The sequence below is a fragment of the Neomonachus schauinslandi genome, chromosome X (genome assembly GCF_002201575.2).
Source record: "Neomonachus schauinslandi chromosome X, ASM220157v2, whole genome shotgun sequence".
NCBI lineage: Eukaryota > Metazoa > Chordata > Mammalia > Carnivora > Phocidae > Neomonachus > Neomonachus schauinslandi.
In genome coordinates, this window is record NC_058419.1 from 56,410,679 (window position 1) to 56,430,330 (window position 19,652).

General features: G+C 34.2%; 1 protein-coding gene across 1 annotated transcript in view; it reads left to right on the forward strand.

Moving 5' to 3' along the window:
- CHM (CHM Rab escort protein) overlaps positions 1–19,652 on the forward strand; it is a 209,070-nt gene that overhangs the window by 90,306 nt on the left and 99,112 nt on the right. Inside the window, exons 6-8 of the mRNA XM_021691815.1 lie at positions 1,305–1,421; positions 1,927–2,047; positions 3,529–3,754. Coding sequence (XP_021547490.1) covers positions 1,305–1,421; positions 1,927–2,047; positions 3,529–3,754 — 464 coding nt within the window. The remainder of the gene's footprint in view (positions 1–1,304; positions 1,422–1,926; positions 2,048–3,528; positions 3,755–19,652) is intronic.

Genomic DNA, 19,652 nt, shown 5'->3' on the forward strand with positions numbered 1-19,652 from the left:
TTAAGCTGGCATTATCTTAAGCTTTACTAAAATACATCTTATGTTTGTGTTAATATGTGAAATTATTATGACTACTGAGGGATCATTGAATTTCAAGTATTTGTTGAAACAAATTAGGTATTTGAAGTACCTATTTTTTATTATAATTACAGAATACTTGGCAATATATTCTTAAAAACAGGGGCTATATCAGTTGTGTAGGGTATTAGGCTGAAGATAATGAAATAACATGCTATATTTAGTCAGGGTAATTGGATTAGTTTCAGAAAAAGAAGCAGTGCCAGCTTTGTTCTGTACAATGCTGGACTTTATAAAAATTCACCTAACTGATACTGATTTTCAAAGTCTTTACTGACCTCTTGGATACTCAGACTAACCAGTTTGGATTGATTTTTGAAATTCCCTTTTTCTTTGTAGTAAAGCTAATTGTTTTCTTTCCCTCCCCTATTACAGATGTAACATTTACATTTTTAATATTTATTTATAGACACTTAAAGGTATATCTGTATAGGACATAGCCAAATCTGTTGCATTTAACCATATAGTTAAATTTAGAACATGCTAGATAATACTGTTGAAGTTGTTTTTGTCTCTGATATTGGTTATGAGTGATGTGAATGATTAAATCAATTCCTCACATGCATGCTGGCGATACCCATCATCCTCACTTCTTGAAAAAGACATATCATTTAAATCTAGCCTGCTAGGATATAGAGGGACCTTAAAATTCAACTCTTGTGGTGGAAATGTATAACCAATCTTTTTCTTTTTTGTTTGGTGAGGAAGTCCAGCGAGTTGGTGTCTTCTTAATGACCACCTGTCGTTTTATAAGGCTACAGTCTCTTATTCAGAACCCTTGGGCCTGGTGTGTTCTGTTATTTAGATTTAAAAAATTATTTTAGAAAGTAATACAGTACATATGCTGATATGCTATAGATGTAACAACAGTCTTAGCAGAGTCTGAGGAGGCACTCTGTAATTAAACCTATTAATATTTCTGCAGTCAAATGTATGAATATTCACAGTAAGTGGGGCAAAGACAGAAGAGCCTTATATCAGTTTGGGTCATTTTGTTGCCAAACTAATTATGGAAAAACTTGATTCCAGAGTTTTTTGGGTTTTGAATTTCAGATAATCAATTGTAAACCTGTCGTAAAGTGTGTTATGTATGACAGTATTAATAGGTATAATGCTTTTTACAAATATTTAAAAATGTGGAATTATATATATCTTTATTTAGCATTTATCAGTTTTTCCACAATTTTACCTTTTATTTCATCCTGTAAAATATTCTCTTTGTACAGCTGCTGTATTCTCGAGGATTGCTAATTGATCTTTTAATCAAATCTAATGTAAGTCGATATGCAGAGTTCAAAAATATTACCAGGATTCTTGCATTTCGAGAAGGAAGAGTGGAACAGGTACTTTGCTACTGAAGTATTGTAACTGGGTATGAGCTTAAGTTATTATGATATATTTTGGAAGGATAAGCAAATAGGATTGTTATTTTCCTGGCAAAGCAGCAAATTCCAATCCTGCATGGTAAAAGTAAATAGTAAGAGATTACTCAGTTAAAATTTCTAGTGTTAATTTTTTCATGAGTTATTCTGCAGCCTGATGTTGGTGTTGAGAAAAGGTTAATATCAGGCAGTATTGCTAGATTTGAGCTGTCGTTTGTACCCAGTTAGGGGTGATGTGCCATTGGCCTTTTAATGGCATAAGGAGCAACTTGGCAGAATTAAGTAAGAGAGCTCACAAGTTAATTAGCTCTGAAGCCAACAGAGATGCCATTAGAACTGATGGAAGGTAACATGAATGGCTAGCATGGAAATAATGATCTTGTTATAGTTAAAAGGAAAAGAAACGTAATTTGGAATACTTGTATCACTAGGAAGCGGTTTCTTAACTTAAAATCATGTTTTTCAGGTTCCTTGTTCTAGAGCAGATGTCTTTAATAGCAAACAACTTACTATGGTAGAAAAGCGAATGCTAATGAAGTTTCTTACATTTTGTATGGAGTATGAAAAACATCCTGATGAATATAAAGGTATTGTTTTCTATTAAATTGTGTTCTCTAGTTATTTGAGCTTTCTTATTTTAATATGCTTGCTCTGATGTAGTAAGCCACTCATTTCTCTGTTAAAGTACATTCTTACTCTGCACTATCCAATAGGTTAGCCATGAATAACATGTAGCTATTTAAATTAACATTAATTAAAATTAAATTTAAAATTCAGTTCCTCAGTTGGACTAGCCATATTTGAAGTGCTCAGTAGCCACGTGTGGTTATTAGCTACTATGGCTACAGTACAGCTATAGAATGTTTTCATCATTGTGGAAGTGCTATGCTGGGTGTTAGTTTTTATTCTTGTTAAGTAAATACTGCTGTCAACTAGTTCTTCATAGACGATACATTCTTTTCATTGTTCCATTAATTTTTTTCAGCAGTTAAAAAAATCTGTATATTTTTTTCATTTTCCCAGGATTACTTTTGCTTGGTATATTGAATTATTCATTTTGACTGATTAAGAAAAAGAGGCTAGATGGTATGGGGAGTGTATTAGAGGACATGGTTTCTAGTCTTGGCTTTGACCCAAATCATACAGTTACTTCAGAGTTTGTTGAAAATTGAACATCTCCGTTTAGTATCAGAGCTTTATACTTTTTAAGTGCTTTGGGCTGGAAACATTATCCAAAATAGGAATATTCTATTGATGTTTCATTTATAAGGTTACAATGAGAAATATAGCAGTATTTTTTTTTTTTTTTTACTTGATGGAATATTAAAAGTCAGGCTCTTGCTCTTAAAGCTTCATGTCCATTAGATACTGCCAAATCGTTCTTCACAGTGGTGTAAACTTATGTTCTCTCAGTAAATTTTTATTATTTTTATGTTTTTTTCTTTCATCATGGAGTTGTATTTCCTACCACTAACAGTCCAGTTACATTTTTTTCTGTTCTTTAAATGAGTAGTTTTTAGGGGTCCCTTGTTTTGAGATGTGATATAAGGCAGTAAGACTGATTCCATTAGCTGCACAGAAATTAACTTCCTTACTTTTTAGTCATAGTTTATTGTTCTTAGTTTTAGTAAGAAATATACATTTCAAAAAAATTAAGTATCATTGTTTTCACCAAAAAATTGCCATTTGTCATATTTAATATTTCAAAGTGTAATTATTGACATTATTCTGCAGTTTTAATGATAATAAAGTTAATTATTGCCAATTATGGAAACCTGTTGTGATGGTTAATGAATTATTTAATATTTTTCTAGTTTTTTAAGTCTGTAAACTACTAAAGATTCATCATTTAAAGCTTAAAAATTGTGCCATTAATTCAGTTAAGATAGTGAGATTGTTTCTAGTTTCTTTTTTTCCCCTAAAGTCTGTGGTTTCTGTCTAAAATGTAATATTTGCCACCTGGGTCTTTTGCCAAGTGTTTTGAACAGGCTTGATTTCTTTTGTGCAGTGTTTTTTAAATTGGAAGTTTGGTTCTGATTTTAACTGATAAATTTTTATCTTTACATAGCCTATGAGGAGATTACATTTTCTGAGTATTTAAAAACTCAAAAATTAACCCCCAACCTCCGGTACTTTGTCCTGCATTCAATTGCAATGACATCAGAGACAGCCTGCAATACCATAGATGGTCTCAAAGCTACCAAAAACTTTCTTCGCTGTCTTGGGCGGTATGGCAACACTCCATTTTTGTTTCCTTTATATGGCCAAGGAGAACTTCCTCAGTGTTTCTGCAGGTAAGACTGGCATTGGTTCTCTTGTTTCTTCTTAAGGTAATAAATAACAGATGAAAATTAAAAAGACAAAAATGAGATTTATTCAAGATTTAGTACATGCAAGCATACTCTGTTGTTCTGCTCTTTTATAAATCTATGTATTTGCCTACCTACCTGTCTGATATTCAGTTTGGCCTGTGTTTGAACTTCATAAAATAGAACCCCACTGTAAATTCCTTATTTCACTCAATATTAGTTTCAAAACACCATCCTTGTTTTGCATAATTATAGTTACTTTCATTGCTATGTAGTATTCCATTGTGAATATACCACAATTTATTTTTCCATTTTTCTTTTGGTAGACACAAGATGTTTCCAGGGGTTTCTTTTTGTTTGTTTGTTTTTGTTTTTTTGTTTTGTTTTTTGCTGTTATTAACATCCTTGTGTATGTTTCAGGATATGTATGTTCAAGAATTCCTCTAGGATACATATCTAGGAGTGGAATTTCCAAGTCATGGGGTATATGAATGTTCATACAAGATAGTACCCAAATTTTTCTCCAGAACACTGTACCAGTTTACATCCCACAGCAGTATATAAGAATTTCCATAGGTCTACATCTTTGCCAACTTTTGTTATTAGGTTTTTAAGTTTTTGTCAATCTGACTCACATAAAATAGCCTCACATTATACTTTTATTTTGCATTTCATAGACTACTTATGAGGTGGAGCATCTTCTCATATGGTTATTGGATATTCATGTTTTCTCTTTCGTGAAATGCATGTTCCTGTGTTTTTCCATTTGTCTCTTGTGTTATTGTATTTTCCTTATTAATTTGTAGGAGTTTTTGTTCTGAATACTAATCTTTTCTTAGTTGTATGTGTTGCTTTATGGTATTCATGATGCATGATGCATTAAGATTAGTCAAACATAACAATCTTTTTTTTTTTATACTTAGCACTTTTAGGGTAGTGGAGCATGGTAGTTAAAAACCTGGACTATGGAGACAGACTACCAAGATTTAAGTCCTTGCTTCTCCATTCGTTGGCCATGTAACCTTGAGCAAGTTTTAGTCTATAAGAATCAACTTTTTGGCTTTTTGATTCTTTCTATTACAGCTTTGTGTTCCTAGTTCATTAATTTCCATTCTTTATTATCTCCTTTATTTTGCTTTCTTTGGGTTTTGTTCAGCTCATCCCTCCCCTTTTCTGTCCCTGCCAATTCTTAGGAGGAAAGCCAATGTTAAATATGTATCTTTTTTATTTTCTAATATAAGCATTTAAGATGATAAAGTGCCAACTCCTCTTTTGACCCTTCACAGTTATTATGTATTATTTTCATTATCTTTTAGTCTTAAATATCTTAATTTCCATTATGATTTCTACATTGACCCATGGATTGTTGAGGGGTTTTATTTTATTTATTTATTTTTTTAAAGATTTATTTATTTGACAGAGTGCACAAGCAGGGGGGGTGGGAGAGGGAGAAGCAGAATCCCCACTGAGCAGGGAGCCTGATGCGGGGCTCGATCCTGGGAGTCCGGGATCATGAACTGAGCTAAAGGCAGGCGTGTAACCCATTGAGCCACGCAGGCGCCCCATTATGAGAGGTTTTAAAATAGCTGATTTGGTTGATTCTTTTGCTCTTACCATCTAATTTCATTGTAGAAAATTAATTTACGTCTGGAAAATATGTTTTTTCTTTAATTTAAATTCAATTAACCAACATAGTGTACATCATTAGTTTTTGATATAATGTTCAGTGATTCATTAGTTGTGTATAACACCCAGTGCTCATCACATCACGTGCCCTCCTTTAATGCCCATCACTCGGTTACCCCATCCCCCTACCCTCCTCCTTATCCACAACCCTCAGTTTGTTTCCCAGAGTCAAGAGTCTCTCATGGTTTGTCTCCCTCTCAGATTTCTTCCCATTCAGTTTTTCCTCCCTTCCCCTATTGTCCTCTGCCCTATTTCTTATATTCCACATATGAGTGAAACCATATGATAATTGTCTTTATCTTATTGACATATTTCACTTAGCATAATACCCTCCAGTTCCATCCATGTCGATGTAAATGGTAGGTATTCATCCTTTCTTATGGCTGAGTAATATTCCATTGTATATACGAACTGCATCTTTATCCATTCATCTGTTGAAGGGCATCTTGGCTCCTTCCACAGTTTGGCTATTGTGGACATTGCTGCTATGGAAAACATGTTTTGTTTTTTTTAAAGATTTTATTTATTTATTTGAGAGAGAGAATGAGAGACAGAGAGCATGAGAGGGAGGAGGGTCAGAGGGAGAAGCAGACTCCCTGCCAAGCAGGGAGCCCGATGCGGGGCTCGATCCTGGGACTCCAGGATCATGACCTGAGCCGAAGGCAGTCACTTAACCAACTGAGCCACCCAGGCACCTGGAAAACATGTTTTTATGGTATTTAATACTTCGAGCTTTATGTTATGACTTAGTATGTCATCAGTTTTTGTAATTTTTCCATTTATGCTCAAGAAGAATGTGTTTAGTTCTTGGGCACAGGGTTCTCCAGTTATTGGTCTTGGAGTCTAATAAGGCAGGCTTTGAGTTGTAATTTGCAAATTCTTTTTGTAATTTGCAAATTTTATTGAGTTTTTTCCTTTGATCTACCATTAATAAAGTATTTTAAAATCTCCCATTATGATGTTTGATTTCTCAATTTCTCCCTATAATTCTGTCAGTTTTTACCTTATATTTATTTTGAGGCAATTTGTTAAGTTCATTTAAATTTATAACTGTTTAATCTTCCTGATGAATGTAATATTTTACATTATTTGCTGACTTTCTCCATCCCTAATAATGCATTTTTTTCTTTAAAGTCTACTTTGTCTGATATTATAATAGCTACTACAACTTATTAGTATTTGCCTGTTTTATCTTTCTCCATCTCTGAGTCTTCTGAGTCTGTATTTGGGGCTCTAAATAGCAAATTAATGCATATTTTTAATCCGATTTGACAATCTCTGTCTTTTACCAAGCAGGATGAATCTTGTTAATAGGAGTCTGTTCCTTCCTTTTGAAGTATCTAATTTTAAAAGTTCCTCTGGTTTACATCTGTTGGCAGTAAATGCCTAGTTTGTATATGAACATAACTTTTTTTTGCCTTTTTGTTTTGAGGGAAGATTTGTGAGGAAAACATTTCTAGGTTGGCAGTTCTTTTTCTCAGTACTTTAAAATTTTATTCCACTGTCATTTGGATTCCTTCTTTTGCTGTTGAAAAATTGATGTCAGCCTAATTGTCATTTCTTTATAAATCATATTTCTTTTCTCTCAGGTTGTTTTTAAGATAGTTCGTTTTTGATGTTCTGTATTTTCACTACAGTGAATTTAGGTGTTTCTTTATCTAGCTTGGTATCGGTTAAACCATGTGTAATTAATAATATTAAACCATTTTGACCTACAATTCCATATGGTTCAAACAACTTCAGTGTATTTCCTCTGTCTGTGAATTGTCATTTATCATTTTGGAAAATTGTCAGCCAGTATCTTTGCAAATACTGGTTTTCCTCCATTGTCTCTCTCCTTACTTTTTTGGAACCCTAACTAGAAATGTTTTAGAATTTTGCATTCTCTCATCCCTATTTCTTAATCTCTTTTTCATACTTTCTATCTCCTTGTCATTCTGGCTATATTCTGGGTACTTTATTAAGATCTCTTTTCCAGTTTATTAATTCTCTCTATTTGTCTCTAATCTGTAGTTTAATCCTCTCATTTTTTTACTTCAATATTGTAATCTTTCATTTGTAGAAGCTCTGCTCCTCCTCTCCCCAAATCTTTATTGTTGTTTGATATTTTCTTTTGCTTGTTCATTTTGTCCATATATCTTACATTCTGCCATGTATTGTTTCTGTTGATTCATGTTATTGGTTTAGTTTCTTGTGCCATGTTTATCTTTGAGAGTTTATATTTGATTGGTTTTAATCTTTGGAAATCTGGGGACCCAAATTAAGGATGCTTTCCTTCAAGGATTATTTGTGTTTGCTTCAGCCAGAAGGCACTAAGATTTGGGACCATTTCAGCTCCTTTCAGGGGATCCTTTCTTTTTTTTTTTTTAATTTAAATTCAATTAGCCAACATACAGTACATCATTAGTTTCAGATGTAGTGTTCAATAATTCATCAGTTGCATATAATAAGGGGATCCTTTCTTATTAAAGGAGGATCCTTTCTTATTAAAGGAACCCCAGGTACAGTTGCCACACTGATTAATATGAGCAACAAGACTTTTTTTTAATGTAAAAGTAAAACTGTATTAGAAATGCATCTCTTAGAATAAACAGATAGTTACTAGACTGGAGATGGGTGGGGGAATGGGTTAAATAAGTGATGGGGTTTAAGGCGTGCACTTGTGATGAGCACCAAGTATTTTATGGAAGTGTTGAATCACTATATTGTACACCTGAAATATAAAGTTACGTTGGATATTAACTAACTGGAATTTAAATAAAAACTTAAAAAATGCATCTCGTAGTGACATGACTGTTTAAAAACATGGTTCATGTATCTTGGGAAGAGTATTACTTATGGCTAGAATGAAGACTTGCTTTTTTTTTAACTAAGATTTTATTGACTGATTGATTTGACAGAGAGAGTACAAGCAGGGGGAGCAACAGGGAGAGGGAGAAGCAGGCTCCCACTGAGCAGAGAGCCCGACATGGGGCTCGATCCCAGGACCCTGGGATCATGACCTGAGCCGAAGGCAGACGCTTAACCAAATGAACCACCCGGGCGCCCCAAGACTTGCTTTTATTTAATTGCAGTGTTTTTTTTTTTTTTCCTTGAAGCTTTGAATTTAGCTCAAGGTTTGTTTGTACTGTGTGTGTGTATTTGGACTTGGGGAGTTTCTTGTCGACATTTCTTTTATTTCTTTCAATCTCAGCAGTGCAATAAAAGTTATGCTTAATGTAAAAAGTCATTTTTTTTTTGGTAGAAACAAGAGGTCCCTTCACAGTATCCAGTCCAATATACTGCTGGAAGTAGATATTCTCCCGTCCACATTTCTTAATCATGCAGAGATGAGAATGTTATAAATTTGAAAGTAATTTAATTCTGAATATGATAGGTCTGTGTATTTCCAGACAAACTCTTCCTTCTCCAGTTACTTGTCAAAGTAGGCATGAACAGGGAATGTCATGTCCCGCAGGACCAGAGGTCCTCTTATCAATTTAAACTAAGAGGGAGGTTTTCTGGTTTTCTTAATCATTCTTTTCCTCTTCCTGTGGCATTACCTGATGTAAAAGGAGCCACACTATTTTTTCTTGTGTTGCCACTTGCTACTCACTCCTACAGAGCTTTTAGGTAAGGAAAGGGACAGAATGAACACTGGGAAGTGAACAGAAGCTCACTGGTTTTCCTTACCATTTTTTGAAAATGGAATTCTTAACCTCATTCCTGTTTTTCCACTAAATCCTGTATTTCCTTTCCTAATTCAGATCATATTTACATCTAGTAAATACTGTTTGGTGTTTGTTTTTTTTGTTTTTTTGTTTTTTTTTTAAAGATTTTATTTATTTATTTGACAGAGAGAGACACAGCGAGAGAGGGAACACAAGCAGGGGGAGTGGGAGAGAGAGAAGCAGGCTTCCAGCGGAGCAGGGAGCCTGATGCGGGGCTCGATCCCAGGACCCTGGGATCATGACCTGAGCTGAAGGCAGACACTTAACGACTGAGCCACCCAGGCGCCCCTGTTTGTTTGTTGTTTTTAAGGGAAAAAACACTGAAAAGTTTTGTTTGTCCTATACTGATATAAAATTTCAAAATGAGACCTTATATGTGTTGAATCCTAAAGAAGACATTTTCCCCCAAAAATTATTGTACCCTCTTTTTTTTTAAGATTTATTTATTTTAGAGAGAGCACGAGAGTGGGAGTGCATGTGTGCTCACGTGCACATGAGCAGGGGGTGGAGCCAAGGGAGAAGGAGAGGGGGAAAGAAGCAGATTCCACCTTGAGCCCATAGCTGGGGCTTGATCTCACAGCCCTGAGATTATGACCTGAGCCAAAATCAAGAGTCGAAAGTTCAACCGACTGAGCCACCCCAGCACCTCTGTACTCTCTTTGAGGCTGAGTTTTTATCAGCCTTCTACATCTTTTTATCCTCTATAGAGTGTATCTCAGAATTTTGTGTATGATATAGATTTAATGTTTATTATAGAAATTATACCTCACTCTCTGCAATTTGAACTGATACTTTCAGGGAATTATATAATTAAATGTATATATATATAGGTAGTTGATTAAAAACAAAGAAACCAAAAACTTTCTCCATTTTTTTTTTTTTTTTTAAGTAGTATATTAAACTTTTGGGTGGTTTTTTGGTAATTAAAGTAAATCTAAGGTCTCTGAGGTGTATAAAATATATATACACACACACACACACATATGTATGTGAATTATAATAAAAATGCATTAGCCTAGGGATATTAACTTTATATTTGATTCCCTGCATCACAGTTTATAATTTCATATAAATGTTGTTTTGTTTATATCCTAAAGTAGTAACACTACTACCATCTATACATCATAGCCTATACTTTTTATCACCAGTTTATCAGAATTAGGTGTCACCTGTTCTGTGATTTCTAACCACCATTCTATATTCTGTTTTATTATAAGCCTAAGCATTTCTCAGCCAGTTACAGTGGGTACTCATCAAGGCTACTGATACAAATGGCATGCATGCATATTTATGTGAGGATTCAAAGACATTTGTAAGTCATATCCTTGCATTCTAAATGAATTCTGCATAAACAGTATAACATTTTAACTACTAGAGATAACTTTCATTAATAAACACCCTTTGAGGTTTTTATACATTTAAAGAGGTAGATTTTTTAAAAGGTTTATTTATTTAAGAGAGAGAGAGCAAGTGAGCAAACAGGAGAGGGGCGGAGGGAGAGAGAGACAAGCAGACTCTTCACTCAGTGGGCATCCCGACACTGGGCTCCATCCCAGGACCCTGAGATCATGACCTGAGGCGAAATCAAGAGTCAGACACTTAACCGACTGAAACCACCCAGGATCCCTGGTAGATTTATTTTTAAGTAAAAAATGTGAAGCTTACTTATTGTAATACTACCCACTAATATGTCATAAATTGGACCTTTTGGGAAGAAAAGTCATTGAAAACTGTATTTTTCTAGTCTAGCAAGCCACAGAATTTTCCCTACCGTATATTGGTTAGTATTTTTTCTGACACACTGGACAGGATATGTGTGCAGTATATAGGTTTTTAGACTCTCTCAATATATCTTCTAAACAGAAGTCCTTTTTAAGCTCTGACTAATTTATTTGTTATCTGTGTGGTTGGTAACATGGTAGCTTTTAGAACTTTCTAGTTCAGAGTAGGTTTCACATAGTGTGTCATAACCTGTGAAATGGAGCAGTACCAGTGGGATCAAACAAACTTTACACTTTTTTTATAAGTAGACTTAGACTGCCCAGGGATTGTTACTTGATTTTTATAAGAAGAGTTTATTCAACTGATAATTTACTGGGTAATTCAGTCTTCCATTCTTCAGTGGCCTAAATTTTATTTCCTTTTTTCCTTTAATGTAGTAGGATTCTTAAAACATAAAAGATGTGTTTTTTTTACTTTTAACATGTAATATAAATATTGTGCATGCACACACATGTAGAATCACCACCAAATACTTTTTACTAGGTGTTTGTACTCGTGACATTTTTCTGAGTATTGACTGTGGAAAATTGAACAAATGCGAGATCTGCCTCAGGAAATTTTGGAACACAAGTTGATCTCTTATAGCTTTTAAAAAGAGAGAATGAGAGAACACCAAAAGTCCAAAATATGTAAGTAACTTGCTCAAAATTATAGGAATAGCATGGAAAGATAGGAAAGGGAATCTCCCACTTGATAAATTAATTCAGCAATGGCTTGAATAATGATGCCTACAAGGGACCACATAGATGCTACTCTGATTTTGTTATAATCATGGAATTTATTTTTAATATAAATTGTAAAGTATTTTCTATTGTTTTATCTTTTTCCTCTGCTTTATTGTTATATTTGGAGAACTCTGTAGAAAACATCTCTCAGACCAAAGTAACCTGCCTATTTTATTCTCTAATAACCAACACTTTTTATTCAGGGAATTTTCAGAAATCTAAAAGACATTTGTTAACCTGGATGAACCTATTGGAAAACCAAGAGAAATGTTAAAATTGGCCAAAGATTATACCAATGGAAAGTTTTATGAGTTTATATATTCAGTTGCATGTAAAGTCAGAGCAAAATTGAGATGGCTTCTTAAAGTCTGCCCCCAATGTTCTTGCCCTTCCACCCACATAAGCATGGCTTAGATTATAGATCTAGATACTTTAACAGTACATTATTATTTCCCTTTAACAGCATTCTCTTTAATCTCTTTTCTTGTAAAATTCTCCCTACTATTCTGGTAGTAATATAACAAAAAAAAATTAGAATTGAAAGAATGCTTTCATGTTGTTTTGATGGTCTAATTTTATAAATGAGGAAAGATAAAAAGAGGCTGAGGCTAGAAAGCAGATTTCCTGGTATGCATTCTTCATGACTTACCTCTTACACAATCTTACACAATTTTTTTAAAGATTTTATTTCTTTGAGAAAGAGAGAACAAACAGGGGGGAGGAGCAGAGGAAGAGGGACAAGCAGACTCCACACTGAACACAGAGCCCAATGCAGGATTCAATCCCACGATCCTGAGATCATGACCTGAGCTGAAATCAAGTTGGACGCTTAACTGACTGAGCCACCCAGGTGCCCCACAATTTTTAAACATTTTCTGAAAAAACTAAAAGGAGATAGTTAATAAAAATATTGTTATTTTGGGGGATTTAAAAAAATATTTGTGGTATTTGTCAGCTTTTAACAACTTGTAATTTGTTAGGATTTCTTACTGTCAATACATAGTCACTTTCTAAAAAAAAAGCAGGTGAGACTAAGGGCCATTCTTACAGTATTCTTAGAAACCTCTTCCAATTCTGTGCCCAGTAGGAAATACTACTTTAGATGAATAAAGGAATTCTTTCAACTTCCCACATTTTACCTAATAGATAAAGGTAAAAGGAAAAACATTACGAGCAAACAGATTGCCCCTTCAGCCCTATAATTTTTATGTTTGCATTTGATGAACACTAATGCAGATGAGCCCAGTAGCAGTTAGATTTTATGTTTTGGAGGCTAGTTACCATTCCTGTGTTTCATGCTCCCAACCCCATTGGTTCCCTGCCCCCACCCCACCTCAGTGTCATAGGTAGAACTCCATGATACACCTAAAAATGTAGGTGTGGAAACGACCTATATCTAATTGGTAGATTTGACCAGTCCAAATTGTTTGTATGTGTAAAGCTTGATTATTGAATTGAACCTTAAATATTTGAAATTAAAGGTTAAAAAATTGCCAAAGTGAATTCAACAGAAACATTAATTAAATGAACATTGAGTGCAAAAGTCCTATAGTTAAGTAAGAAATATTTTCATTGTGGATCACTACACATTATTGTTTTGCAGCACTGCAGCTGAGTAGAGCTGCACTGAGATATGCTATGCCAGAGGTTCTTAATCTAGGGTCCTTGGGTCCTTGGAATTTATATACAAAATGTTATATGTGTGTCTTTAGGAGAGGAACTCATAGTTTCATCAGATTTTCATAGTCATCCATGACCTAAAAACAAGGATTGAGAACTATTGTTATGAATTTTCAATAAAAGAAAACATTTTTTACTCAGATAATCATTCCTTAAGAGCTTATGAAAAGAAGAGGTCCTAAAGAGTTTAAAATAAAGGTGCTTCTGGAGTATAAAGACAGAAGAGGGATGGGAAAACTTGGAAAATGTTGCTGTTGGAACTGTAATTTTCAGGCACCTCTTGGGATAGATGCAACCAGATATTTATGCTCTAGTGTTGTGAAGGAGAAGTAGTTAAGTATAGTATAATGAACAAGAGGGTACATTTTAGAGCCAGACCCATGGGGGTTAAATCCTGCCATTTACTAGCTGTGTATTCTTGGGCCAGTTATTTAACCTCTCTGTGCTCCAGTTTCCTCATTTTTTCATGGGGATGATAATAGCATCTACCTCATAGGTTGTAAGGATGAAAATGAATTAATATCCAGAAAGTGGTTAAAACATTGATTGCCTTAGTGTACTACATAAGTACTAGCTGTTATTACTCTTAGTATGATTATTATAATTATTGCTGCTGCTGCTGTTGTCTGAATTAGGGACTGAGCAAGATTTAGTATTCTAATATAGTGAGTCAACAAATTTTTTTCTGTAAAGGGTCAGATAGTAAATAGTTTTGGCTTTGTAAGACATGTGGTCTCCCTTGAAACTATTTGCAGTCATAGACAATATGTAAAAGGATGGACATGGCTGTGTTCCAAAAACTTTCTTTACAAAATAGGTGGCAGGTTTTCTGACCCCAGTTTAATCAGTTCAATAGTCTTTTATCTACCAAATATAATAATACTTTTTAAAAACCCTGATATTAGGGGATATTACAAGATTGCCTCAGTGCACTGCCTAGTGTACATTAGTCATTAAGTATTTGATGGGTAAATTAATGAATAGTAGGTATTTATGAATTGCTGCAAAAAATTGTGTGTCAAAGAAGTGGTAGAGCAGTGTTTTCAAGCCTTCACCTGTGTCAGAATTTAACACCATTACTGGGCCCCATTCCCGGAGTTTCTGACTTTTAGATCTGGTGTGAAGCCTGAAAATTTGCATTTCTAATAAGTTTCCAAGTGTTGCTGTTGTCTAGGGAACACAGCTGAATAGTAAGTAACCAGGGTAATTGCTCTCTGGGCCCAATTCTGATCAACAAGAAGAAAAGGATTTAGAGTGACAGAAAAGTTGTGAAGAAGCATCTATGTCCTTTATTGTAAATTTGGTTATTTTCATTTCTTCCCATTTAATTCAACGACTATTTTTTAAAGCATCCATTCTCTGCCTAGGTATAATAGATATATATGAAAAAGAATATGATGTAGACTTTGATGTTAATGTCAAGAGTGTTTAGTTGAGGAAGGAAAATGTACACTTATGGACCAATTACAGAATAAGAAAGTATATTTCATCAGGTTCCAGAGTGTGTAATGTAGGTATGAATGACATCAGTACTCAGAAATGATCAGAAAGAGTCTAAAGAGATTTTACATGAAATTAATCAAGGCACACAAGATGATACTTTGATGGAGTTACAGGAATCTCAGATTGCTCAGTTAACCTATCCATTTCCAGAAAAGAGCAAGATTGGGTTCTACTCTGAGCCAAGTACCATCAGTGAGTGGTATGATTCCACCTATCATTGAACATGGCCCGATTATGTGAGATACATAATTGTTTTGAGGCTTTTGGTTTAGGCCAGAATTTCTTAATCTCATTTTTGATAGGATACTTGACGTTTTTAGCAGGATAATTCTTGGCCGTGTTGGGGGAATGGGCTGTCCTGTACATAGTAGGATGTTTAGCAGCATCCCTGGCCTCTACGCACTAGATGTCACTACCTTCACCCACCTACCTACTTGTGACAGACAAAATGTCTCCAGACATTGACAAATACCCCTAAGGACAAACTACTCCCTGTTTGAGAAATAATGGGTTAGTCCAATTCAGTATATATTGAATTGGTATAGTCGACTCTAGCCAAAATGTTGAAAGGCAGGGAGAATAAAATATTCTTGCCGTTCTTTCTTAAAGTCTTACTACTCAATTTTTGGTTCTATAATCTGGAGCTATGTAAAAATTCTTTAAGGACCAGAACATTTTAAAAGATCTTGACATTTGAATCAGTGGAACAACTTAGGTAATTTGGCAAATTTCCTGACATATTGAAGATACTAAATAGCCATTATAAAGCAAATTCTTGGTGACATACAATCTTAGTAGTTAGAGAAAAAATAAAAATACTGAAAAAATAGGAAACAAACACACTCACTTTTATAAAGAAATACAAGCCCTGTTCCCCACCCACAAATTCCACCCCTTGAGTTAACATTGTTCAATTGCATATTTTCCCATCTTTTCCACGCTTATACGGACATCTATTTATAAATGTGTATATACATGCATACTTAAAAAAATCTTAATGGTTGAGTAGTTCTCCGGTATATGGATGTATATACCATAGTTCATTCAACCATTTGAATGTTGGTATTACCATGCTAAAATTGAGTTGAATTGAATACCATTGAATGTTGGTATTACCATGCTAAAATTGAGTTGAATTGAATACCATTGAATGTTGGTATTACCATGCTAAAATTAAAATTATGTCTTTATTATATAAGAAATATAACTTCATATGTAGAAATTTTTTTATTTGGCCATCTTCAGTTATAGTATAAGTAAACTTACAGCCATCCTTTTAGAAACTTGTATCTGACAGCCTAAAATAGCATTGGAAGGCTGGGTATAATAAGGGGAGTTCTTCAAATTCAGAGTCCTTAACCTGGCATTCCAATACCTGGAATAATCATCTGGGTTTTGGGGAGAATACTCTGAAATTGCATGCCAAATTTTGTGTGTGTGATATACATGGCTGCATTTTTCTAGGAAGGGCATTCATAGTTTTATCATTTTATCAAGGGAGTCTGTCACCTCCCAAGAAGGTTAAGAACCACTGAGATGCACTATCTCAATTGAGACTGCCCTTATTAAATTTGAAGAGTAATGTTGAATAGCTTAACCAAAAGGTTGTCTCCCAAAAGTTGGAGGGCTGTTGTTTGAATAGAATTTTTATAAATTGTAGAATCCTGGAGGGTAAAAAATAGAGCAACATACCTCATTTTCTGAATCTTTCGCATACAATTTTAAAGACATTTAGCCCTCTAGTTAATAATATTGGCATAGAAATGATACATAAGGTATAGAGGGTAGGCATGATTATGTTTGTATGATCATGTTTGTTTTTCCCTTGAGAGAGTATTGTCTGGGATAAACAGCAGGGTGGTGAGATAATCCATCATTTTGAAACCTGTTCTCTGGTGATGGATGGATAGATTGGTAAAATAACTCAATAATCTTCATTTTTTCCCCCCAGGTTATTCACAGATCATTGAGCATTGTCGTTAATAAAGCAATGGAATGTTTTTGTGTCTTTGACGGCATTATTCCTCAGGTTGTGACAGGAAAAGACTTTTAATTTGGGAATAACTTCTCATTGAAATATATGAGTGTGTGGTGCTAGAGCATTTATTGTGACTCATGAACATATTAGAATTATATTTGTTCCCCAAATTACATAGTTTGAGTTTTTATTTTAGTAATAGCCTCCTTCAATGCTAAAAATTCAGATACTAGATTATCCTCACACATAGATACAAAAACTCAGCCCAGTTGTTTTCTCCCCGGGTTACATAATGCATACTACTCCAAATCTTAAAATAATTCTAATACCTTGTAGTAGAGTGAAAGGTGGCTGACTTCATATAGGGCCAGAATGACAATTGAATTTAAGTCCAGTGTTTGGAGCTGAGATTTTAGTTTGATTAAATTGAAAGGTAACACTGTGTTATTGCATAGTCTGACTTTTTAAGGATCATTCAAAACAATTCTTGAACTATCTCTTTGGAACCAATGTACTTTTGTGCAAGTGTAATAAAAATAGTATGTGAAGTGTGTCTATTTTCAAGCCAATTCAAAAAACAACCCTGAAGGCAACCAAATTACAAAGATCTAAGGCTTTAATTGTTGGCAAGTGTAAGTCTATGTTAGATAGCTGGATTTCCATGTGTTCTCTACTATTCCCCTGTTTAAGTTGTTTTTTGTTCCAAAGTGATGCAGTTAGTGTGATTGCATAAAATTTTAATGAAGCTCTTCATTTCCAACTTTTTCATCAATTTGCTTTCTACTTTGGTAGGGAATGCTCAAAAAACTGTTTTTATAAAATTCCTTGTCTTGTTTCATGAAAGTTACAAGGTTTTCCATGTTACAAAACTATCAGTGTCAGAATTGGATTCTGATTCTAGCTCTGTCATATTATTTGCATGAACTTGAACATGTCATTTAAATTCTCAGAGCCTCCATTGTTTCACCTATATAATGGAAACGGTAATTAAATCTCATCCTAACTCCTGCCCTGGGCTACTCTGAAACTCAAATGTGATGATGTTAGGGAAAGTGCATTGAAGATTGTCCAACATCAAGTAGGGTATTATAAAAGTTGTATGACTTCATGGTCTTGGTATTTGGAATTAGTGTTTTTGTAATTACTGAAACATATATTATAGACTCTTCATTCACTTTATACAAACAAGATATGGTATTTAGAATTTAATTATGTAATTAAATTACCTTATAGTATGTCTATTGATAGGTATATTTGCTGTATAAAATGTAGTCCTCTTTATGTCTCCTGTAGTTCCTAGTACATAGCCTTTTACAAAATGGGTATGCCATAATTTTTGCCTTACTATTGAATTTGGTGTATTTTACTCATATGTAGTTAACTGCTTCAATAGAACTGCTTGGAACTTCAGCTGGCATATAGTAGGTGCTTAATAAATTACTTATTTAAAAAATCGGATTAGAATTTACCATAGAAATTAAATATTGTAGGACAAACTATTTTTTTCATGTACTAGAGAAATGATTTATAAAAAAGAACTCTGTGTTGGAGCTGAAATAATTAATACAGCTTTTAGCCATTCCTCTTCCTTATTTCTCTATCCCTTCATGCCTCAACCTCCCCTCTCTCTCTTCTCCCCTTTCCCCAAATTAGGCAGTAGACTCTTACTTGCCCAATATAGTGAAATAGTGGCACCAAAAAGTGCCATATCCCTGTGGTAAAACTTCACAGATTTTAATCTCACCAAGTCAGGATTCATAATAATTTGAATGTTTTTACTTTGTAGTCTGTAAACAGTTTGCTAAACAAATGAATAGCATAAACAGGAAAGTATATGTAGCCTACTCAAGAAACCAAACTAATTTCAGCTGTTTGTAAATGACTCCTGTAGTCTTCAATTCATGCACACTTGAAAGTCATAAACCTGTCATTTATAATTTGCACTTACACTGGTATCCCTACATTATTTCATACAAATGCACATGTATTTGTAAACAGCCATATCTTTCAACTTTTTGCTTTCCGACCAGAGGGTTTTTTTTTAATTTTTATTTAAATTTTAGTTAACATACAGTGCAATATTGGTTTTACGAGTAGAATTCAGTGATTCATCACTTACGTACAACACCCAGTGCTCATCACAAGTGCCCTCCTTAATATCCTTCACCCGTCTAGCCCATCCCCCACCCACCTGCCTTCATCAACCGTCAGTTCTCTATTGTTAAGAGTCTTTTGTGGTTTGTTTCCCTCTCTCCTTTGTTTTCCCCCCAATATGGAGGGAAAACAAAGATGAGATGTTTTTTAACAAACATCTGAGTTTGTTAAAAGAAAAATGGGATTCATAGTGTGGCTATTTTTCTTTTGACTATATTAGAATTTGAAAATACTCATTCTTGAATCTACAGTCTTTAATCATGGTCCTGTATGCACAGACCCATATTCTTCAGGTACATTTAAAAATAGAAGGAATTAACTCTAAAATAAGCTTTTGAATAATACATATTTATTGAATGAACAATTAATCTTGATTGTAGTTTTATGTTTTAATGTATCCTGAGAGGTACAACAGTGTAGTTGTTAAGAGTAGAGACCCTTAAACAGACTTTCTGTTTGAATCCTTCTCTGCCACTTACCTACTGGTTAAATCCTGTTTTTTACAGTTTCCTCCCTTATAAAAAGGGAATAACAATAGTATCTACCTCTTCGGGTTGTTAGGAGTTTTAAGGAAATTATTTGCTAAGCTCTTAGAACAGTACCTGGCACAAATAGGCACAGCATGAGCCTTTGTTATATAAAGTGAAATAATTTCCAAACCATGT